Genomic DNA, 25184 nt, shown 5'->3' with positions numbered 1-25184 from the left:
TGGCTGTACGATCCGCCAATTCCAAGACTAGGCATATATCCAAAAGAATTAAGAGCAGGATCTCAAAGAGATATTTGCACACCCATACTTACTATTCAATACAGCCAAGAGGTGGGAGCCACCCAAATGTTCATCCGTGGATGAGTAGTGGCACCCACACAACGGAATATCAGCCAGCCTTAAAAAGAAAGGAACTTTGGACACCTGCTACACCACGGATGAACCTGGAGGACATTATGCTAAGTGAGATAAGCCAGTTACAAAAAGAATAATGCTGTACGATTCTGCTTACGTGACGTATCTAAAGTGGCCAAACTCCTAGAGACGGAAAGTGGAATGGTGGCTGCCGGGGGCTGGGGGAAGGAGACATGGGAATTGTTGTCTAATGGGGATAGAGTTTCAGATTTGCAAGATGAAAAATTCCTGGAGATCTGTTGTACAACAATGATTAAGTGGATATACTTAACACTACTGAACTGTACAGTTAAAAGTGGTTAAGATGGTAAATTCTGTGTTATGTAGGTTTTAAAAAAAATGTTTATTTTTGAGAGAGAGAGCATGAGCAGGGGAGGAGCAGAGAGAGAGAGGGACAGAGGGTCTGCAGCGGGCTCTGCGCTGACAGCAGAGAACCCGACATGGAGCTCGAACTCAACAGACCATGAGATCACGACCTGCGTGAGATCATGATCTTGGCGGTTCGTGAGTTTGAGCCCCGCATGGGGCTCTGTGCTGACAGCTCGGAGCCTGGAGCCTGCTTCGGATTCTGTGTCTCCCTCTCGCTCTGCCCCTCCCCATGCTCACACTCTGTCTCTCTCTCAAAAATAAATAAACATTAAAAGAAGCAAAAAAGTCTCTCTTCCTGTTCTTTTTTTTCCCCCTGTCTGGTTCCCCCATTCCTCCCCCAGAACCTGATGCTCCTCCCCCTCCCACCCCATGCAGCCACTCTGTCTCCTATCATCTGAATCGTTTCTGTGCTTTGCACCCACATCCGTTTTCACAGGTGCTAACAACTGTTGATTGACTTTTTTGCCTTACACAGCAGGAAGGTGCCCAGCTTGGGTTGGCATGTGATGGCATCCGTTGAACTGTTGTAGGAGTGAACGAATGAATGGCAGAATGGAAGGTAGAGTCGAATATTTATTTCACACTTTTCCAGTATAATGGGCAGTCATCGGATCTTGTCACCTGTGGACTGACAAGTGAGGAATTCACTTCCTTTACCTAGTAGACGTGCAGTTATGCATGGAGTCTGAGCCACACACAGATGGGAGGCTGAGGGCTGGAACCTCACGCAGGGGCAGGCGCACCCGGCTGGATTCTTCGGATAGTCTGAAGGAGATTATTCAGGCCGCTCGTTCCTCAGATTTACCGCCTTCCGAGGACAGTTCTGGGCTTTCCATTAGATGAGATCTGAACAGGTCCTAGATATACTTTCTCTCCTTTGATTCTGAGATACCCTCGGTTGTGACACACATCCCTCAACATCATCTCGGGGTCGGAGGAGACAGAACCTCTGCCATGTTAAGTTGTGTTAATAGTAAGACACGTGTGGAAGCGAGGGGACACTATGGCTGTCACAGGAATGGAAGGAATAAGGTGATTACAAGGACTATTGCTAAGTTGGGTGCTGGGTGGTTGATGCTGATAGGACCTCCTCAGGGGAGTCAGGAGTGCACTTGCACGTGGGTCGGGAGGCTGGTCTAACCAGCTTGTCATAGGTCTTTTTTTAGTCCTCGCATGGGGGAGAAATCCATACAGTGGAGACCTCTCTCCTAAGGCTGCCACTGCTCCGAAGGGCAAGTGGGATTTAAGGGAAAGAAGAATGTTCTGGAATCAGGCAGAGCTAGATTCCGCTTCCAGGCTGTGAAAATTCCAACAAGATGCTCCTCGTGTGTTAGCCTCAGTTCCCTTCCCTGTAAAATGGAGCCGTGACAATACCTGTCTCCTGGGGGTGTTATGAAGATGAAAGAAGTTATTGCTTGTGTCGTGTCTGATGCACGTAGGAAACGCCGATATTATTAGCTATGTTATTTTTTCAGTCCCCGTGTAATCTCTTGCCTGCGCCGTAAGCTGGGGACCACAGTGACAGCTGTGCTTCTCACTACTCGGGGCTGCGGGGAGATTCAGCGTAACTGGAGGTGGCAGAAGGTCTGGTGCCCACACAGGGCCTGCGTGGTACCTAGTGAGCACTTAGCAATGGGGCTCCCGGCGGGGGAGGGGTGAATACCTTCCCTTGCAAAATCCTTTCCATCCTCCAGCTGGGTGAGGCTGGGACCCTGAGGTGCTGCCCCTGGAAGGTGACTCTCAGGCCTTGACTGTGGACAGTGGACAACAGTGTGATGACTGTGTCCGTGGTGCTGGCCTTGCTGAGAGGCTGCTGAGTTGGGACTCTGGGCGCCCTTTCTAGTTGTAGGCGGTTATGATGGTGGCACTTGTCCGTCCCACATCTGCTCTGCTGGCGCTCCCCACATCCTTGTCTGAGGGCCACCCCCGCGAGTATTAGTTCCCTGGCACTTCCGGCCTGCCCCTTGGCGCCTGAGAGCAAGCCCTTGGGCAGAAAGTCTCAGATGTTGCTTACAGTAGGATGCACTTGGCCTTTAATGGACTTGTCAACATCAATGCAGCGTGTGTGGTCACATGATAGTCTGCTGCCACCATTTTCTAGAAGTGGCAGAAGTGACGTTTATGGGGGCGACTGAGTGGCTCAAGTCGGTTAGGCATCTGACATCGGCTTAGGTCATGATCTCAAGGTTTGTGAGTTCAAGCCTTGCATCTGCTGTCAGCACAGAGCCTGCTTCGGATCCTCTGTCTCTCTGTCTCTCTGCCCATTCCCCGCTGGTTCTATCTCAAAATAAATAAAAATAAACTTAAAAAAAAAAAAAGGAAGTGAAGTTTATTGTCCCAAGTCACACAGCAATTAGGTGGCAGCACCTGTGCTGGAACAGAAGTCTTCCTGCTCCTGAGTCTGTCTTCTCTCCCCTGCTTGAAGTCCTCCCCAGTGCTGGGCTGCCCGCAGCGCCCTGCCCCTACACAGCGTGCAGGGGTGCAGCCATCCAGACGGCTCCGTGCTCCACAGGCTCCCTGAGAGTAAACACGCAGTTGTTTGAAAGGACCTCGATCGCACTCTTAGACAACTGGTAGCACAATAAAACCCCAGCACCCACACATTCCGCGCTTGCTGTTCTTCCCGGGGGACCCTGAAGGCAGTGTGTCCTTTGGTTTAGGCACAGGCTGAGGTCAGCCTGCTTTTGCCAGGGTGGGGAGTGGGTCATGTGGCAAGTGAGTGAGCCTAGCGGGCCGCCCAGTGCTTCCAAGGGGACTTAGTGGTTCTCTCCTTGGCTCACTGAAGCTGTGTGTCTGGTGTTCATTTATTTTCAGATTGACAGAGTTTTCAGGATGCAACTTTTTAAACTGGTGAGGATTGTTACTTATTGTGATGTGTAGGCTCCCAAGGCACCCAGTACTTTGCCTTTCTCTCATCACACCTGGGGTTATTTGATTAATGTGTCATTCTCTTAAACAAGGGCTCTAAGCAGAGACCATGGCTGTTGCTAACCGTCATTATCTCCTTGACATTTAGCATAACACCTGTTTTTTCAGTGAGTAGATGAGTGGATGGATGCATTTCTCCAACGGATGAGTGTCATTACGGGAAGCTCTGGCCAGTGGGAAAGAGTATCCGGTAGGCACCTAATAACATGTGTGAGGCAGGTGCTGTGACATTGTGTGAGACTGCTTAGGAGCCGTCATAGCATCTCTTGTTTCTGTCCCTGTCCCACCCGCCCCTGACTGGACGGTGAGCCCAGCCAGCCCCGACTTGGCCTCCTCACTTACATAGGATGTAAGATCCCTGGTCAGAGTCATCATGAATTTATAATCCCACAAGATAGTGATTCTATCTACTCTTTTGGATCGTGGGTCCTTCACTGACCTCTTCTTTGGAGAGGAGAGACCCACGCCATCTCTGACTGTTGTCTTAGCCAGCGAGTGAGGCAGAGGGAGGGCGTCCAGGCTGAGGTTCGTAGGTGTTAGCACCTCAGTCTTTCTTGGCTTTCTTGGGGGTGGACTTCCATAAAGTCTCATCCTTCTATATCATACTTGATTGGATAGTCCTGGGCAGAGAGAGTCATTAGGAGCAGCCCATCCCAACCACTGGCTGGCAGGCAGTGGGAGGACAGATGAAGAGAAACAGCAAAGAGGCCAGAGTTACATGGCATTGGTATGGAATGCCCATGGCCGACTCAAGACGACCTCAGCATTCACCAGTTCACTGTTCAACAATCGCTGGAGAAGAGGTTTGACTTACCTATTTTAAACAATCGGGAAATAATAATGGGGTATAGTCAGTCTCAATTTATACGGTTTCTGTAGCATAGTGAGGAAAACCCTGAGCTTTTGAGGTCAAGCCATTCCAGGTTTGAATCCTGAATCGGCCACCTCCAAGTAGCCGTGTGACCACATGTTACCTAACTTCTGTGAGCCTCAGTTTTCTTATCTGTAAAATGCAGGCGATCTCAGTTCCTTGCAGGATTAGGGTGAGGATTGAGTGAGGGGCCAACGTGCTGTGCCGGGAGGGGTCTGGCGCGTACAAAGTGCCCAGTAGGGGTCACTGTTGCTGCTATTACCTGCTGTGAGAGTTCAAGATGGCTGGATTGTTGAGGAAGGCTCTTGGAAGAGAGGGAATTTCAAATGGGACTGGACAAATTGGGCTTCCAATAGATAAGAGGAAGATTGACAAAAATAATATGTATTCAGGCTATTTTCTCTAGCTCCTTGATTTTCTAACTTACAACTTCCACAGACCAGGAAAGACTCACATCAGTAAATAGGCAAAGTGTTTGCCATGATGTTATGGGAAAAAAAGACATTGTCCCAGCTGTAGCCAGCTGCGGATGACTCAAAGTTCATCATATCCTCTCTCAAAGGATACACATCCCAACATCCGTGAAGTCGCTTCTGTTGAATAAAACTCAACACCGATTTGGGACCTGGCCGTAAAGAGGGGTTTATGTACCAAGTGACACGCGGGAATCGCTGTCCCGAATGACATACCGTAAGTCACAGGATAGAATTTCAATAGAAGAAGCAGAAACACGGGTGGATAAAAGACGTGATGCTCGCTGGCGATGAATTCTGGTTCACGCCCTCAATCTCCCGTCACTGGTGGCCGCGGGAAATGAGAGGTTGTGAAGAAGGGCATGGGGTTGGTACCACACGTTCGCTTACTCTGACATGTAAGTATTGAGCGCCTATTTACAGGTGCTGTGTGTCTCCTCCTTGTATCTTTGAGCCCAACCCGGAAGGCACTGCAGGCCAGTGCGGATTTCCCTGGAAGGCTTCTTACCCTCAGCCTCAGGTCACACCCTGGCTGTGCGGGGCCAAGAGGTGGGAGTTGTGCCGAAATGCTCCAGTTCCCCTACCCCAGCATGGTGGTCTTGTGCCGTGTTCTCCACCTGTGTCACAGGGGCCCCCGTGGGACTGAGCTCCAGGTGCCTGAGCGGGAACCTGCATAGCTTTGGACAAGTTCCTTAACCTCTGAGTTTCACCTTCTTGTAGGCTGGCCGTAAGGATCAAGTGAGACCGTAATATCGCTACCACCACTGTTCGTTCCTATTTATTCACCAGATGCTGGGAACTGAGCATTTTGCTCAGTGCTTTAACTGCATTTCCTCACTGATTCTCATGGCGACTGTGTGACATAGGGACTTTAATGACCCCGATTTTAAAAGGAAACCATCGGGGCACCTGGGTGGCTCAGTCAGTCAGTCAAGCGTCCGACTTCAGTTCAGGTCACTATCTCACGGTTTGTGGGTTCGAGCCCCGCGTCGGGCTCTGTGCTGCCAGTGCAGAGCCTGCTTGGGATTCTCTCTCTCCCTCTCTCTCTCTGCCCCTCCCCTCCTCAAACATAAATAAATAAACGTTTTAAAATAAATAAATAAATAAGTAAGTAAGTAAAAGAAAACTGTAGTATGAGAAGTTAAGTAACTCTTCAAAGAGCCATAGTCTGGATTCTAACACAGATGCATTTGTTTTAAGGGCCAACTTTTAATAATAAGCGAAGCTGTTACAGTATAGCATCCAGCAAAGAAGCTGCTGCTATTTATTATTATTATTATTATTATTATTATTATTATTAGCAAATGCCTAGCAAATACTAGGCTCTGTCTATTCATTGAATTATAAAATAATGAATAAATGAATGTGTATTGCTTGACATCATGAACTCTCTTTTGCCCTCGGCTCTGACTTCAGGCAGTAAGAACAGTCTCGGGCACATAGTAGGTACAAAAGCAGATAGTTGTTGAATGACTGGTGGAATGAACGAATGCAAAGGGGAATTTTTTAAAATTACTGGTAGTTCCCTGGTTCCGAGGAAATCGTTAGTTGAAAGGCATTGTTTCATTCTTACAAAAACCAATCCCAGAAAGGAAATAGCCTTAAAGTGCCAACAGTATTTATCTCTCGGTGTTAGGATGACACCAGATTTTACTTTTGTGCCTTAGTATTTTTCGTGATGGACCTGGATTACTTTTACCAATAGAAAACATCTCTGAGAAGCAAACGAAACAGCCTCAGAACGTAAACAGGTCTAAAAGCCGCGTGGGCGAGATACTGACCTACACGCAGCTGCTAACCTGCCCTGAGTGGTTTCCAAGTGGGGGCAGCAGGATGTCAGCTGACTTGGGGGCCACACCTCACACAGCTCTGTCACACGCCATCTCTCTGGAGTTTCACACCAGCCTAGCGACGTGGGCTGGGTGCGGACTAGTGGCCTCGTGTCACAGACAAGGGGCCTGAGAGCCACAGAAGCTCACTGACCAGGATGAGCCTCTGCTCGGGTAGAGCTGGACTGGAATTTGGGGAGATTGGACTTGAAGCCCAGTGGCCACCTGCTATAGCCCAGCAGCCTCTCCTGAAGACCCATCGAAGGACATGGGACAAGGGTGGAGGTGGGTCGGTGGACCGAGGGCTCATGTGGTCTGTCTTTGAGCATCTGTGAGAGACCCTTTTGGGGAAGAGAAGCCTGGCTTGGACTTTTCGAGTCCGAAAACCTGGGTTGGAATCCCAGTTCTGCCACACACTGTGTTGGACACATCATTTCACATCTCGGGGCCTCACCTTTCTCACCTGTAAAGGTGGCCCAGTGCTGTCTACCTTCCAGGATTATTGTGAGGGTCACATTGGCACCAAGTAGGTGTTCTGTAAGTAGGTATTCTTTGCCGGTCGCCTCTGCTGTCCATGTGCATGACCTTCATTTTTTCCAACCTGTGTTGATACTTGACAGGGTCCATAAATTAGCATTCCCGTTTGTATTAGTCGGTTTAAAAAAACCCCAGCAACTCAGAACTGCAGCGACTGGCTCGACAACAGATCTTCGTATTCAAGCTCATGGCTCTGTGACTTGTCTGGTCTAGGCCGGGCTCAGCTGGCTCAGGGTGGCCTTCTGGTTGGGTTCAGATCTGCTCTGCGTGTTACCAACCTGGGGTCCAGACTGAGAGGTAGTAGCTAACGGCGTCTGGGGAGATGTAGTCCTCCCACGGCACATCACAGGGGTGTAGGAGGCATGGACCTGGGACCACACACTGCCTGCCACTTGCATCCATCCACATGCCATTGCTTAAATAAGGCCGTGGTCCAGTCCAGGGTCCGGTGGGGAGGAGGAATAAACACCCCCGACCCTAGTGGGAAGTGGTACAAAGTCACATGACCAAGGGCACACATGTGTAACAGATTCAGGGTGGGAATGAAGAAGTAGGAGCAGTGACTCAGTCGTACAGTGTTGCAGCCTCCACACTCGGGGGTGGGGGGGGGGGAGCGAGGAAAGCAAAGGAACAGCAGGTTGAGGACCGGGCTGGGACGGGCACTGACGACTCATGCAAGTAACAGGGCCTGAGTTGTGTGCAGTGAGGTTGGGATTGGGAGGGGAGCAGTCCACGAAGGTCTCCGATTTGGAGGAAAAGCAGGTTATTTCCTCTTACTCGTATACCACTCTGTTTTGGGAACTATAGCTTTCGTAGTAGTAGGTTTTGAAATCGGGAAATAGGAGTCCTCCAACATTGCCCTTCTTTTTAAGGATCGCTTTGGCTTTCCCGAACACATGGCATTTCGGGTAAGACTGGCAATTCTCCATCCAATTTAAATGTCTAATTCAAGGTTCAGGAAGATTCAGTCAATCATTATTGGCATTTTAGCTTGAAGGAAGTGGCTTGATCATTTATTCCACAAATATCTATTAATATTGTGGTGAGCACTGTGTAATTGGTGCTGGGGACACATCGATGAGGAAATCCTAACACACTCTTTTTTTTTTTTCATTCTTTTAAAATGTTTATTATTTATTTTTCTTTTTTTTAAATTTTTTTACATGAAATTTATTACCAAATTGGCTTCCATGCAATGTTTGTTTATTTTTGAGAGAGAGACAGAGTGTGAGCGGGCAGGTAGAAAGAGAGGGAGACACAGAATCGGAAGCAGGCTCCAGGCTCTGAGCTGTCAGCCCAGAGCCCGACGCGGGGCTTGAACCCACGAACCGTGAGATTACGACCCATGCCGAAGTCGGACGCTTAACCAACTGAGCCACCCGGGCGTCCCCCCGCCCCCGCCAACACACTCTTTATGCTCATATAGCTTATAATTGAATCCAATCAACAGATGTTAGTCAGTATTCACACTAATGAATGCATAATTATGAATGAGAACTGAAATACATTCCATGATCTAATCTGGAGGAGCAAGAAGAATTTCCCTGAAGAAGTAAGGTTTCAGGAAGTACAGGAGTTAACTAGGCAAAGATGGTAAGTGAGGAAGCCTTGCAGGCAGAGGGAGTAGCATGAGCAAAAGACCTGGAATGGAAGGACCTTGGCACGTCCCAGAATCTGAAAGAACATTTCTCTATAGCAGTGAGTTTGAGTGGACAAGATGAGGCCAGAGACACGGACAAGAGGGAGCCCATGTTACATGATTTCGGTTTTATCCTAAAGCACTAAGGAACCATTGAAGAATGTTAAGCTGGGGTGGAGAGCTGGGGGGTGATGTAATCAGACTGGTGTTTAAAATTTTTCATTCTGCTCCTCAGTCAATCATAAGGCATAGAGCTTATTTGGATCTGGATTTTAAAAAACAATTGTTTGAAAAAACCATTTTGACATTTATGGGACTATTAGAAATCTGAAAATTGGGTATTTGGTGAGGACAAGGAATTAAATAATTTTTTTTAGGTATGGTGATGGTATTTCAATGATATTTGCATAAAAGACCTGGTCTTGCAGATGCATGCTGTTCTATTTGTGACTGAAATGGTGAGATTATTTGCTTGGAAATAATAGCGTGGGGAGAGGAAGGATCGGTTGTGAGTTGATGGTGGTCGGGGCTGGGTGGTAGGTGCACGGCTGTTCAGGATATTCTCTGTTTTTGTGTCTACAAAAGTCTCTACAGTAAAAGGTTAAAAAAAAACCCATGGAGATGATTCTGGCTTCAGTGTGGGGGGGACCAGATTGCAGGGGGAGAAGTGGGGATGAGAGGAGACCAGGAAGGAGGCAGTTGTAGGCACCCAGGTGGGAATGGTGGAGGCTTGGTCCCGGGCTGTGTTGTGAGCGATGGGGAGAGAGAGAGAGAGAGAGAGAGAGAGAGACAGAGACAGAGACAGAGACAGAGAGACAGGCCGAGAGATCTTTAGGAAGTAAATGAGACAGGACTGGAGATGGATTAGGAGGACGGTGGGTCAAGAGTGTCCCCAGGTCCTGGCCCCAGTGGAGGTGCCACTCTGAGCTAGGGATCCCTGGAGAAGGACCCAGCAGGTGTCTTGGCTCATCTTGTTTTCACTCCCTACCTCTATTTCTCCTCCATTCTGCAAATATTGAAGCTGTTCCCTTACGTAACACCTTTTATCCCAGACTTCCTGTGCTCTGTGCACTCAGCAATTAAGCTTTGGTATGCATGCATTAATTAAAATCCTCTCGCAGGTTCAGAGGGGCTGTCCTGAAATATGTATATTCATATGGCTGTACCTCCTCCCTGGGCTGGTTCCCTGGGCTGGGGGAACACCTCCACGTTCCCCGTGGGCACAGAGCTGCTTGGGTCTGTCTGTCGCACCTGTGAGCACGCTTTGATTTCATGTTTAGAGAAATTAATGACTTGTAAATTGCTCTCCGCTGTAGAGCTAGAAATAGAACACACGAAGGCTCCCTGAGCATTCGCACAGATCCAAGGATGGCGATACCAGCTCCAAAGTGGATCGCCGAAACAGTGGTTTGCTGGCTCTTTTCCTTCCCGTTCCTGGACGGCCACTCGGTGGTGTAGGAACGTTCCTAACAAGGATGCCAGCCTCCAAATGAAATCGCGTGTTGGTCTGAGACCATGTCTTCTGCCCGGTCCCTCTGGATGACACTTGTCCCCTTCTCTCCTGCCCCCGTCCAGGTAATTTTCTGATGTGACGGCTGAGACATGAGATCTTCAGCCTCCAGGCTCTCCAGTTTTTCGTCCAGAGATTCGCTATGGAATCGGTGAGTGGCCTCAGCCCATCCTGTCTAGGGCACACAGCCTGGGAAATGTGGAGGGATTCTTGGGGCGGGGGTTGAAATGCGAAATTTGATCAAACTGCAGACGAGAATCTGACAGAGACGCGGTGGGTGTGAATATTAGTGGCAAACAAATGTGTGGCGTTTGTAAGGCGGTAGGCTTTTCAGAGTGCTTGCTGCCACATCACCTGTGTCCTTTGTGCAGAAGGAAATGTCAGGGTGGTGGTACCGGATGAAGTCAGGAATAGTAACAAGGATGACACTTGTCAGGGATAGGTGCTATTTTCAGCCGAGCGACTCTTAGAAACATCGTTCAGGCCACCCAGTAATCCCACTAGGTAGGAATTGCTACATTCATTTTACAGGTAAAGAATGTGCCCAGCTGGATTTGAAGTCAGTTTTTCCTGGTTCCAGGTCTCCTGCCTTTTTCCTCTCTGCCATGTTGCCTCTTGGTGGAGGTATGATTTGCCCCATTTTGCAGCTGGAAATACTGAGGCCTGGTGTAGGGGCATGCAATGGAATCCGAGGCATCTGGCCTCAGTAGGTGGAAGTTTGTGTTAAAGGATGATAAAAAATTAGAGTGGACAAGAAGAGGCAGAGAAGAGTCATAGAGTCTGAGAATCTTAAAGTTGCCAGGGTCACGTGACGCAAGATGGGTCTGCTGTGACTGGTGTTTCCCAGAAACCAGCTTGGTGTGGTGGAAAGAGCAATGGGTGCTGGAGGGAGTGGTGGAATTCTGGCTTTGCCACCAACTTGCTGTGTGACCTCTGGCAAATCACTGACCTTCTCTGTTTCTTTCATCTCTGAAAGGGAAATCATCATATTTATGTTTTATATTTTTGCACGCAGGTTAGAAAAAACTAGACAATAACGTGACTTGCGTACAGGAGGCACATATAGAGCGTCGTAATTATTTCAATTTTTAGGATAAAAATAGTTTTTAAGTATAAGACAAGCAAAAGTGTCCTGAACGGATGAGAGAGACTGGAGGCAGGGAGACCAACCTGAGGGGCTGCAGTGTGACCCCAACATGAATTGACAAGGAACTGTTCCTACCTTCCAGGGTCAATGAGGCTTTGTATGCTTATGTTCACAGTTTATCTGTTGGGGGGGGGGAGGGATACACAAAGTCGTGTTTCATTTTGTTTTGTTTTTAAGTCAAGAGTCCAACACAAAAGTGATAGTTCTGCAGGGGTCTTTTCAGGTGATATTAATTATAATTGCAAGGATTATTGAGGATTAGGTTTTGCTATGAATCCTGTAAAATCTAAAGGAACATTGGCTTAAAGAGATATTAGGTATATTTCTCCCTTACCTGAAAGTTCAGACACAAGACGTGCAGAGCTGCTATGGCAATCTGCGCGCCAGCCGGGCATTTTCTCTTTTTTCTCTGCCATGTGGGCCTTCATTCCCAAGTCACCTCATGGTCCATTGTAGCTGCTGCTGCTCAGGACATCATATCTGTCAGCAGGAAGAAGGCAAGAGAAGAAGAAAGGCAGGCTCTCTCCATTTAAGGATGCTTCTGGGTAATGCATCTGCTGCTTCTGCTTGTATTCTGTTGGCTGGAATTTAGGCTCTGCACAGCTGCAAGGAAGGCTGGGAAATGTGGTCTTTATTCTACGAGACCACGTGCTTGCCAAAATGGAGAGTTGTTCCTTGTACATAAAGAAGAGAACCTTAGAGGACAAACCTTTCTTTGCCAAGCAAAGAGTTACGGAAAGATTGCTTTTAAGAGGAGAGGCTCGGGGGCGCCTGGGTGGCTCAGTCGGTTAAGGGTCTGACTCTTGATTTCGGCTCAGGTCACGATCTCCCGGTTTATGAGTTCGAGCCCCTCGTCGGGTTCTGCACTGACAGTGCGGAGCCTGCTTGGGATTCTCTGTCTCCCTCTGTCTCTCTGTCCCTCCCCTGCTCACTCAACTCACTCACTCACTAAATAAATAAATAAGTAGAAGGAAGGAAGGAAGGAAAGAAGGAAGAGTGAAAGAGAGAAAGAAAGAGGAGAGGCTCTGTGGCCAGATTGCTGGTGTTTGAACCCTGGATCCGTAGTTAACGTGACCTTGGGAAAGCCACTTAACCTTTCAGGGCTTCAGTGAAATGATACTTTGTGCATCTTTATAAGGGTGGCTTCGAGCGTTAGAGGAGTTAAGGCACTTGGAACAGTGCCTGGAACGTTCGTAATTGCTGTCGAAGCGTTAGCTATTCCTGCTCCTGTCGCTTCTGCTGGTAACACTACGGCTTCTGTTACCGCCATTACTCCTCTCCTGTTACCACCACTGCTTTCACAGTCACTGATCCTGCTGCTCCTACTGTTGCAACCCCCTGTCCTGACTCCCTCTCCTGTTACTTCTGCTGCCCTGGCTGCTGCTGGTACCGTGGCCATCACTACTTCCACGACTTCGAGCGTTAGCGCTGTACCTCTGTGGTTGGCCAGGCACCGCACCCACGTTCTAAACACAGCGTGGCAAGCCTCGTTTTCCCAACGTGAAGCAAAGAGTCAGCAAGGATAGGTAACTCAGGAGGTGTCCTGCAGCTGGCAGGGGCGCGGCTTACCCCTGGGTGGTGAGGGTAGCGGCGGGAAGGGAGCCCGAGGCCTGCTCCTGAGGTTCCGCGGATGTTCCGTTTCCCCGCCTTGGGTGCTGGTGACACAGGTGTAAAAATTCCTTCGATGGCACACCTATGACACAGGTAATGAAAAAAAAAATTTTTTTTAATGTGATTGTTTATTTTAGAGAGAGAGCAGGGGAGGGACAGAGAAGGACGGAGAGAGAGAATCCCAAGCAGGCTCTGTGCTGTCAGCGCAGAGCCCGATGCAGGGCCTGAACCCACGAACCATGGGATCGTGACCTGAAACCAAGAGTCGGATGCTTAACCGACGGAGCCACCCAGGTGCCCCTGTGACACAAATAATTATATGTATTTATGTTATACTTCAATAGAAGCACATCATGGGGCACACAGAGCGTGAGCGAAACCCACACCTGCCTGGTTGGCTCTCTTAACTTTAAGCTGCTACCTTTGTTTCTTTTTGTTCGTGTGTTGACTCTTTTGTATGATGTGCGGCTCCACTGCTTATTATCTAGGTGCCAGGGGCCTGGGCCAGAGCGCTTGGGGATACGAAGGAGCAAGCAGCAGGCATGGCCAGTTCTCGTGGGGCTTTCTGTTCAGAAGCAAAGCAAAGGGCTAAATGCCATACAGATCAACTGCCCCAGGGTTAGGCTCTGCGTGCGACCCCCCTGGGGCCACAGGAGGGCATGCAAACTAGTCCAGCCACACACAGGGTCTGTGTCTGCTAAGATAACGTAGGTGTCCCCCTCAACCGCCTCCTCCGACAGGCAGGAGAGATCCAGCATCTGGGGGTGAGCCGATCACGTGAGGGCGACATCCTGTAACAGAAAGCTGGTTCCTCCCTTGCCTGTTAACCACCACTGAGAAGGGGTCAGCTCTGCTTTTTTTGTGTTTGTCACTCTGACGATTGCTATGCTACACTTGGTGTCCGTGGAGCAAAGGAGAGTCGGAGCTGGGAGTTCAGGAGACAAGAACGGGGATCCCACAGGAGCAGAGATTCTCTACATGCATTGAGGCCTACGTCCAGCGACCTCATACTTGGTCTGGTGGGTTATTAATGTGAACGCATGTGTGAACGAATGGCTGAAATCGCACCTCGCCACGGTGTTATTGCCACTCCTGGGAAAGCTCAGGTCCAGGGGAGTGAAGAGTAACGTGGTTCCTTTTTCTCACCCCACATACCACCAGGAGAGCAGTTGGAAGCAGAACTGAATTCTGAGCCAGCAGTAGAAATCAGGGTTTTCCTCCGGATGTGGAAAGTAACCAGCCGAAACTTGAGACCCTCCGTTAGGAGGTTTACCAAGCCCCAGAGAAACCTTCGTGACCTCCCCCACCCCCGCCTGCCTTTGCTTCTCCAAAGGGTCAAGGCAGACGCCCCGTTGTTATCATGCTGCCAGCTGTCAACCCAAATTGAATTTCCCTGAGCCTGGTTGATGTCCCTTTTTGGCCACAGGGCAGGGGTCAGGAATGAAGGCTGTGCATGGACGGGAAATGTGTCCCTCGGGCTGAACGCAGAAGCGTTGACCTCTCAACTCTGAGCTGCATTTCTAACATTGTTGGGAGGGTTGGAAAGCCTTACGATTTCTGGATGTGAAAGAAAAAGAAATGTGTTTTGGAAAAACGGCATTCGAGTTCCACTGTGAAAGCCCTTTCAGTATCATTGAGGCTGCTCACAAGTCACCGGGTTATTGCATGGCATTGGCCATTCCTTGGTTAGATACCTAAAGGGAAGAAGGTTTCACCTGGATGAGGGTTTGGGAAATTGTGTTTCTGATCTTGATGGTCTCCCTCCCTCTCTTCACCCCCCACCCCGGTTCGAATATATTAAACAGCTACAGTGTGCCAGGCCCCCTGCTGAATCCCTGGGAAACAGACGAATAAGATCCCCTGGAAAGCCTCCCTGAGCTTCTCATTCATTCACTTAAAAAAAATTCATTCTGCAATGTTTATTGAGCACCTAATTTGCTCTGGTCTCTTGTCAAGATTAAAGATACAGTTCCTTCTCCGACCGGGCTTGTACTTTATTAGTTTCTTCACTTGCTCACTCAAACACATTGTCAGCACCCTACTACGTGCCAGGGAGTTGGCTCCAGTTCCTGGGACCCCGAGATGAACAAAATATCGCTTCTGTCTTGCTAGAGCTGGAAGGCCAGGCAGTGTTGAATTCATCTCTAGGGCTGCTCTAACAACATACTCCAAACTTGGTGATTAAGACAAGAGAAGTTTATTGTGTTGCCAAAAAAAAAAAAAAAAAAAAAAGAAGAAAGAAAGAAAGAAATTTATGGACACCGATCACCTTGGAATAAGGGCCTGCCCTACTCAGGTGTGACCTCATCTTAATTTATGTCTTAATTGCATCTGCAAAGACCGAGTTTTTAAGTAAACTCACATTCATGGATACAGGCTCCAGGACATCAACATTTGGAGGGGGGGTGGGGTACACAATTCAGCATGTCTCAATTATATACAATGATGCAAAGCCCCTACCAGAGCCTCTGGAGTGAGTGTGATCATCTTCCCTTCCTTCCTTCACTTTCTCTCTGCATCTAGAAGGTACACACCCACGAGGTCAGAGACTGTGGCTCTGAGCGAGCGATTCTGGATTTTGTGCCAGGGAAGTGAAGCGGACATTTTCATGGCGCACTTACAGAGAGCGTCTGGTGTGGTCTGAGTGATGGGCAGGGCTCTTTCCCGCCACTGTCATTTGTTTTTGTTTCTTGGGGTGGTTGATTGAGGGTGTCATGGGGACGCCTGCCTTGACCGGAAGGCCTGGCTTGGTGGGTAGAACTGTGGCCTTCTATCCTGGTTCAGCTCTTGCTGGTTTTGTGAACCTGGGTGCATTTGTTCACCTTTCTCTGTTTCAGGCAACCTGTCTTGTACCTCACCCTAGGGGTCTTGTGAGGACCAGGGGGGATCGGATCTATAAAGCGTTCACAAGAGCACCTGGCCCATCGTAGCTATTTGGTGCTCATTGGTGAGGACTGTGCCAAGGAATATGGCCCATCCAGGAGAGACGGCTTGCCCAGCTCATTCTCACATTCCCCTCGATGGAGACTTTTGTTCAGTACTTACTTATTAAAAAAATTTTTTTCAAAAAAAAATTTTTTTTTCATGTTTATTTATGTATTTTGAGAGAGAGAAAGAGCTCAAGTAGGGAAGGGGCAGAGAGAGAAAGAGAAAGAGAAAAAGAGAAAGAGTGAGAGAAAGAGAAAGAGAAAAATCTCAAGCAGGCTCCACACTGTCAGTGCAGAGCCTGACTCAGGACTCAAACTTGTAAGCTGTGAGATCTTGACCTGAGCCGAAATCAAGAGTCAGGAGCTTAGCCGACTGAGCCACCCAGGCGCCCCCTTTGGTTCACTATTTAATGCCACTCACCGTCAGAACATTTCCGCGTAATCTTTCCTAAGGAAAGGCTTTTGGAGATACAGAAAATATCCCCGCCTCCACCCCAGCACGAAGATGTGCATTTAAAATGGTAAACAGTTGTAAACAAGATAAAAGCCTGCCCTACAAGGACGATTCAACAAATTAGAACAAAATGATAAAAAAAAAAAAATTAGGGTAAAATACTGAAAAACAATGTAGTCATTAAAAAAGAAGATTATGATCACTTTTCTAAAGTTATGAAATGTTTGTAATCTAAATGTTACGTAAAAAAAAAAAAAGTTAAGTTTTAGGGCACCTGGGTGGCTCGGTCCATTAAGCGTCTGACTTGATTTCAGCTCAGGTTATGATCTCTTGGTTTGTGAGTTTGGGCCCCACGTTGGGCTTTGTGCTGACAGCACAGAGCCTGCTGGGTTTCTCTGTCTCCCTCTCTCTCTCCCTCTCCCCTGCTCTGTCTCTCTCTCTGTCTCTCTCTCTCAAAGTAAATAAACCAACATTAAAAAAAATTTTTTTTAAGGAAATAATTATTTTTTTAAAAGTTTAATTTTTTGAGGCAGTGAGTTAATTTCTCTGTGCTTCGGTTTTCTCATCTGTAAGATGGAGACAGGTCACAGTACCTTCCTGACCTAGGACTGAGAATTAAGTGGGACAATACACATGAAGCACGTGATGGGCCCCTGGCACGTATTAGGTGCCCGCCAACTGCTAATTGTTGTCTTTTATTTATCATTTGGTTTAAATCCTGTGCAAAATGTTCTTAGTAAAATATTTAGAATCAGTAACACAGATGAAACGCACGCATTGTCTCTTTCAGATACTTGGTCAAAGGGGCTGCGTCCTATCACTCAGCAAATGGGGAGCAGACCCTGTGTCAAGCACTCTTAGCCCACAGTGCGGTAGGTCTCTGTCCAGGGGTGTGATCAGAATCCCTTTCGAGGGCTTTTAAAAGAATACAGATGCTTGGGGATGCCGACTTAATAGATGTGTGGTAGACCCCAGGCATCTGCAGTCTTAAAAAAAGTTCCACGGGTGATTTTGATGCTCAGGATTGAGATAAGGCACAATCACTCCCGTCGAGAAGTTTGCAAACCAGATGGGAAGATGGGAACAGCGGGTGCATTAAGAGATACAGCATGATATAAGGATGATACAAGTTCTACAGAATGGGGCTCCCAACCCTGGCTCCCCTGCAGAACCCTGTAAAGATAAAGCCCCCCACATGTATGGAATCAGAACCTCCCAGGGTGAAGCCTTTCCAGGAATTCTGATGGTCAGCTCGGTGCAGTGCTGTTGGCGAGGATTCTGAGTGGTAGAATAAGTCAAGGGAACCCAGAGGCTCCCTTTCGCCCTGGGATTGTCACAGAAGCTCCCTCTGTGGAGGTGTGGTTCCAGGTCAGGCTTTTGACAATGCCTCCCAGTGTCTCATCTTCGAGTCTCCCTCCCTCTGCCTCCAGCACTTGCCTGTGGCACATTGCGTAGATTGTGAATCAGGGTTCTTCCAAAGACATTGTCTCTAAGCCATGGGGCTGATATGTTTCTTCTCGTTGGTGTTGATAAATGCTTTAACACACACACACACACACACACACACACACATAAATGTATTATTTACTTATTTAAAGCAGTTTTAATTGTGCTGAAATACACATGACCTAAAATTTACCATCTTAATGATTTTTTTAAGTGGTATTAAATATATTCATGTTTTTGGGCAACCATCACCACTATGCATCTCCAGAACTTTTCTCATCTTGCAAAACTGAACCTCTGTCCCCATTAACAATTCGTCACGTCCCCCTTGCTCTAGCCCCTGGCAGTCAACCAGTCTGTTTTCTCTCTTCATGAATTGGACGATTCCAGGTGCCCCATAAAAGGGGAGTCATATAGCATTGGTCTTTTTGTGACTGGCTTATCTTTCCACAGTGTCTTCAAGATTCATCCATGTCGTAGCACACGTCAGAATTTGCTTCCTTCTTAAGGTTGGCTGATATCCCGTTGTTACGGACGTACCACAGTTTGCTTCTCCATTCTTCCGCTGATGGACACGTAGATTGCTTCCATCTCTTGACTATTGTGAATAATGCAGCTGTAAATATAGGTGCACAAATATCACTTCAAGACCCTGCTTTCCGGTCTTTTGGGTATATACCCAGAAGTAGAGCTGCTCGATCATACGGTATTTTTATGTTTCTTTGTCTTTTCTTTTCTTTTTTTGAGGAACCCCCCTACCATCTTCCGTAGCGGCTGCACCATTTTAGATTCCCCCCAACGGTGCACAAGGATTCCGATTTCTCCACATCCTCGCCTACACTTGTTATTTTCTGTTTTTGTGATAGTAGCCATCCTAATGGGTTTGCTGGTGAGTGCTTTTAGCAAGGACAAATCATTGTCAGCTTCATATTTCATTCATGTTATGTGGGCCAATTAAGCAATTCCCAAGCATTTATTTATGCTCCAGGCACTGAGTATACACACCTAAATAATACATGCATGATTCTTGCCTTCGAGGCTCTCGGAGTGTGTCGGGGGAAATAGATAGATGGCAGGTCATTTCTGGCCAATACGGAAGGTATAATACTGTTTCCTTAGGTAGCATATGAAGCCTTGAATATAGTTAAAAATGGTAGGAAATGATGACTGAATTTAGTGGCTTGGTGCAAAACACGTGAGGTACATTATTCAAGTGGATTTAGGGGTCTAGATGTTTGGGCTGTTCAGCAGAACTTTCTATAATGATGGATGTTCTGTGTGGTGTCCATTAGCCACATGTGACTGTTGAGCACTTAAAATGTGCTTAGTACAACTGAGAAATGGAATTTTTAAAGTTTACTTAACCTTTTTTTTTTTTTTAAGTTTATTTATTTTGAGAGAGAGAGAGAGAGAATGCACAAGCATGTGCTCAAGCAGGGAAGGGGCAGAGAGAGAGGGAGACAGACAATCCCAAGCAGGCTCTGCAATGTCGACACAACGCCCCCCCCCCCCCACTCGGGGCTCGGGCTCAGTCTCCATCTCAAGAACCAGGAGATCATGACCAGAGCCAAAATCAAGAGTCGGACGCTTAACGGACTGAGCCAGCCAGGTGCCCCCAAAGTGTAATTAGTCTTAATGAATTGAAATTGAAATTGAAATTAGCCGTAAGTGGCTAACGGCTAGTGTGCTGGACCGCACAGTAATGGAGATTCTCACGTGGTTCTCAAACTGGAACAAGCACGTGCGTTACCTGGGGATCCGGTTAAAGAGCAAACTCCCTCTGCTGTTTCTGATTCCTTCAGTTTGTAGTGAGGCCAAGCACTCCGCATGTTAAGCAACCACCACAGGTGATTCTGATGCAGGTGCAGCCTGAGAAAAGACGAGTCTTGCAGTTTTGAAATTTTTGTATTTTCTTCATGTGCATGCTAAGAGAGGGCTTAGTGTATAAACCAGATGGGAGCAGAGCCGCTGTGGCACAGGCAGGGCCGCAAGCTTGGAGCTCCGTGCACATGGGGGACCATGCCCCCCCTCCCCCCGCACCTCCCCGAGGAGGCTTCTTGTCCAGCACAGCCTCACCTCTTCATGAATCTGCGACTCTGGGAGATGCAGGGTAGGATTGGGTTTTCCAATAGCCATATGCATGCCAGAACCAATTTTTTAAAAGTTTTACTTACTTATTTATTTTGAGAGAGACAGAGACCGGGCGAGTGGGGGGAAGGGCGGAGCGAGAATCCCAGGCAGGCTCTGCACTGTCAGCTCAGAGCCTGACACGGGGCCCGAACCCACGAAACCGTGAGATCATGACCTGAGCTGAAACCAAGAGTCAGGTGCTTAACCGACCGAGCCACCCAGGCGCCACCCAGAACCAGTTTAAAACCAGTAGGTCCCCCGGAAACACTAGTGGAAGAAACACAATGTTTAGTTCAGGCTACCGCAGACTGAGGGGCTTCCACAACAAACATTTATTTCTCACGCTTATGGCGGCTGGGAAGTGCAAGATCAAGGTGCTGGCAGATTCCAAGTCCAGTGAGAGCCCACCCCCTGGCTCACAGATGACTGACTGTCTTTCTGCTGTGTCCTCACATGCTGTCTGGGGTCCCTTTGATAAGGACACAAATGCCAATCATGAGGGCTCCACCCTTATGACCTAATCACCTCCCAGAGGTCCTGCCTGCTGGCGGTTAGGGTCTCAGCATATGAATCTGGGGGGACACAAACGTTCAGCCCATAGCACACAATTGATACATGAGTGGGCCATTTCCTTCCTTGCCCTGGACATTAACATCTTGGCATCCCATGAGGAATTGCAGAGCAGTGGTTATGAGCACTGAGTCTGACCTGTATGTGAATGCCAGTGACACCCTCAGAACTTTACTGGGTGGTCCTAGGCAAGTTTCTCTGTCTACAAAGTGGATATAACGATATCTGCCACATAAGTGACTATAGTTGGCCCCCCCCTTCTTTTTTTGAGAGAGAGAGGGTACAAGTGAGCGAAGGGGCAGAGAGAGAGAGAGAGAATCCCACAAGAGAGAGAGGGAGAGAGAAGTGGGGCTCACCTGAAGCGGGACTCGAGCTCACCCCATGGGGGACTCAGACTTACAAATCGTGAGATCATGACCTGAGCCAAAGTCAGATGCTTAACTTACTGAGTCACCCAGGTGTCCGGCTGACCCGTGAACAATAGAGGGGTTCGAGGCGCTGACTCCTCCCTCATGACTCTCCCCACAGCTTAACTACTAATAGCCTACTGTTAGCCGGAAGCCTTACTGCTGACATAAATCGTTGATTAGTATGTATTTGGTATGTTACATGTATTCTTACAGTCAAGTAAGCTGGAGAAAAAAATGTTGAAGAAAATCATAAGGAAGAGAAAATGCATTTACAGTGCTGTACAGCATTCGTCGGAAAAAAACCCACACAGTTCAAACCCGTGTTGTTCCAGGATCAGCTATGCATGCAAAACCCAGCAGTTGGCACTTACCGCTCATTAGTATAACAACAATAACAGCAATAATAATAGCTGACACTGAACATTTAACATGAGCCAGGCGATTTACTCTCTTAAGCACTTGCTACTTATTAGCTCATTTAATCCCACAACAGCCCTGTGAGGCAGATACTATTATTTCTGTTGTAAAGACCGGCTGACACTCGTGGAGATTTGGGAAGTTGGCTGAGGACATGCTGCTGCGAAATGGCAGAGGTGGAGGTCAGCTACAGGGAGCCTGGAATGTCTACCATTCGCTATGTCCCTATATCATCCCTAGGTCCTCAGGAAAGCTGTTTAAGAGGAGACCCCTCCTCGAGTCTCAAAGCTTCAGAATTGCTCTGCGGGTCGGCTCAGCTCCCGGGAGGCATTTGCCCCAGCTGGCCACTCCCTCCGTCTAAAAACTCTGTTTTCTTTGGACTTGCATGGCACCAAGCCCGTTTGAATTTCTTCTTGGGACCCTGCCCCTTTTCGCAGCCTCTCAGCGGGGCGTCCCTGGCTCCAACCGACCTCACGGTGTTTTTGGTGACCCTGTGTGTGCTGACTAATTATATACTTCCAAACTCTGTGTCCGCTGAGCCTCTCCTCTGAGTTCCAGACTTGATTATCCCAAACACCTGATTAATATCTCCATTTGGAAGTCTAGCAGGCACCTCAAGATTAAGCTGGCCAACATGGGTTATTCTTTCCACCGCTCCTGCGTGGGATCACGCTTTGCCCCGGCTTAACACCAGTGGCCCCGATGCCCCCTGCCCGTTTTACTTAAAATGAAATCCAGTTTCGTTAGCATGGCCCACAAAGGCTCCATTTCCTCAACAGCATTCTGTTGTCAGAGGCTGCGAGCACTGGCTGTCTCAGGACTCTGCCTCGCGCTGTTTCTCTGCCTCTAGGACCACTCTCCCTGCACCTCCTGGCCCCCAAACCCCTGCTCTTTGTAAGAGTGACAAGTCTTGTCCTAGAGTCTCAGCTTAAATGCTACTTCCTCAGATCTTTCCTCACCACTGCATTCCCTCTGGCTGCACCCTGCATGTTTTCTTCTAGCACGGTAACAATCTGGAATCATTTGTTTACTTGTGTGTGTCTGCCCCGCCCCTCACCAAGACCACCAGCTCCCAGCAGACAGTGGTGATGGCTGCTTATCCACTAATGTTATCCCAGTGCCTGGCATAGAGCCTGGCACATAGTAGATGTTCAGTAAATACAAATTGGTGAAATCATATCAATGGCCCGTAAGCTTGATCATCAACATAAAATGCCATTTCTAGGCTTGTTACTTGAAGAACCCTTTCGCAGCTGAGGTGGTCTTCGTATGTGTATACAGTGATCGAGAATTGGATGGGACCCGGCCTTTTGTACGGACCTTGGTCTCTATTCGCACATTTTTTTCTTTCCCGGGTCATCCATAATGTTACAACTTAACAAAGATCATCTTAGAGAAAGCAGCAGCCTTGGATACTCAAGTGATTCGGTTTTGGTTTAAAAGGAAGCTAGGAGCTAATGCATTTTGCAGATATGAATAGAGAACAATTTTCTCCATTTAAAAGAAAAAAAAAAAGATAGGTAACACTTTGTGTGGGTTCCCAGAGTGCCAGAAACTCCCAAAAGGGCTTCTCTGCAAATATTTGGGGTTTGGTGCTCATAAACAACACAGGTTTTCCTGAAAATTGATACGCCCAGCAAGAACGCACCGTAGCTTGCAAAGTGGAAACGTGCTCGCCAGGCTTGGGCGAAGTGTGGAGTTAGTGTTTTTGGCCCAGCGGCAGAACCGCGGGCGGAGGCATGCCAGTTCCTGCAGACCGGTTATTAACACGACTGGCTGCAGGGACCGTGAGCCCCGCCGTGCGCTTCATCACTGCTGCCGTTTCATCAGCTGCAGGATGATTGACTCTTAGATGCCCGAGAGCCACAGACCGTGGCCCGGGTGAGTCTACTTCTAGCTGCTTCTCCCGGGGGGAGGTCCAGCGGTCAGAAGTATCCAAATGGCAAGGTTGGTCAGGAGAGGAGATTGGCGATGGGTTTTTCGCAGGTAATTCTGCCAAGTTTGGACCTGTGGTTGTGTGTCCTTTGTGTGCCAGGCCCTGGACTCAGACCCGTGGCAGGCGTGGCGGCTGAGGCTGCTGTCCGAATTCCCTCGTGCCCGCTCCATCCTACCCAAGCCCGGTAATGGGGCGCGGGCAGGCCGTGCCTTCGATCACAAGGGAATCTATAGCCATCATCTTGGTTTTGGGTGACAGGGACCCAATTCAGACCGGCTGACACAGTAAAGGGATTTACTTGCTCACATTGAGAGAGGACATCAGGGCTAAAACCTGGCCCCAGAAGTGGTTGGCTTCAAAGGTTTGGTTTCTCTTTCCCCCCCCCCGCATCACCACTGAATGTCACCCTTCCTCCCTCACATCCCAGCAGTGCGTTCTCCTGTGCTGGCTTCCTCCTTGAGTTCTGCATGCTGCAGTTTCCGGGAGCTGGCCTACAGTCGCTAGCCTAACAACCCCAGTAAATAGAGCTTTTCTTCCCAGAAGTTCTAGCAAAATCTCTGAATCGATTCCCATTGGTCCAACTTGGGTCACGTGTCCACCTCACCTGACCATCCAGAGCTGGGGGAGGGGTGTACAGTCAGCCCCATGGGAACAGGGAAGGAGCGGCTTCCCCGAGGGAAACTTGGAGTACAGTCATCAGAAGAAGGGGGGTACTGGGTCCCAGGGAGGCAAACACGGAAGTGCCCACATCACTAACCAAGTTAAGTGGAGATGGAGAGAGCCAGTGAGTTCTGGCCGGCTTCCTTAGAGGGGTGTGCAGGAGTCTGCGTTCTGCTTTGGCTCTTTTATTTATTGTTTGTTTAATTGATTTTTTTTTAATGTTTATTTTTGAGAGAGAGAGACAGAGCATGAGCAGGGAGGGGCAGAGAGAGGGAGACCCAGAATCCGAAGCAGGCTCCAGGCTCCAAGCTGTCAGCACAGAGCCCGACGCGGGGCTCGAACCCACGAGCTGTGAGATCCTGACCTGAGCCGAAGTGGGATGTTTAACCGACTGGGCCACCCAGGCGCCCCCGCTTTGGCTCTTTCCAATGACCCTCCAGCACAGCAACGTCTGGCTCACCTCGGGGATCCCTCCAGGCCATTATTTGTGTGCGCTGAGAGTCAGCCTTGTGTTCCCCATCCTCTCCTCTAACCTCCTTTGTGCAGCTCATCCCATCGGATCACAGGCAGAGTTCAGACCTTGAGCCCCGCCTTTGACTACCAGTCTCTTCTGAAATGTGGGTCTGGGTCTCTGCCCCTGGCGTCTGGCACAGCAGCCGCGCAGATCTCGTACTCTTTCTGCGAGAGCATCCTCCACCCGGCAGGCCAGAGTTTGATGGGTTGAGAGGTGGATCCGAGGGTCAGGAGCCAGGGCGGTGACACTGTGGAGGCCCCTGCCTGTGGTTCCCTTGTCCTCAGATAAGTATAAACCTTTGCCCACCCTCGCCCCGCTCCCTAGGGGGGCCTGCCCCTGCTGCACCACATCTCTGTGCTCACCTCTCTTTGTCTGCCCTCCAGCCAGACTCGGGTTCTGTTGGTTCCCTCCAGACCTCTATTTTCTCCATTCCTGGGACCTTCCCAGATGCCGCCCTTGGCAGGGAGAGCCCCCCCCGGGGCGCCTCTCCCCTCTTCCCCCTTTTTCTAGTGAGTTCTTGCTCATCCAAGTCTCAGCTCAAAGGGCTCTTCCCTGGGGAAGCCTTACCTGACACCTCCTTCCAACCTGGCTAGCTTTGTCATAGTGTACCT

At 48.8% G+C, this 25184-nt stretch overlaps 1 protein-coding gene across 1 annotated transcript in view; it reads left to right on the top strand.

Moving 5' to 3' along the window:
• The first annotated feature begins 10423 nt into the window (after positions 1 to 10423).
• ASAP1 (ArfGAP with SH3 domain, ankyrin repeat and PH domain 1) overlaps positions 10424 to 25184 on the top strand; it is a 313489-nt gene continuing 298728 nt past the window's right edge. Inside the window, exon 1 of the mRNA XM_047074194.1 lies at positions 10424 to 10502. Within this exon, the coding sequence (XP_046930150.1) occupies positions 10444 to 10502 (59 nt within the window). The 5' untranslated portion in view covers positions 10424 to 10443. The remainder of the gene's footprint in view (positions 10503 to 25184) is intronic.

The sequence above is a fragment of the Lynx rufus genome, unplaced genomic scaffold (assembly GCF_022079265.1).
Source record: "Lynx rufus isolate CCGP_SWC_20201006 ecotype Redwood Valley unplaced genomic scaffold, mLynRuf1.p SCAF_12, whole genome shotgun sequence".
Lineage (NCBI taxonomy): Eukaryota > Metazoa > Chordata > Mammalia > Carnivora > Felidae > Lynx > Lynx rufus.
This window is presented reverse-complemented; position numbering and strand designations above follow the sequence as displayed.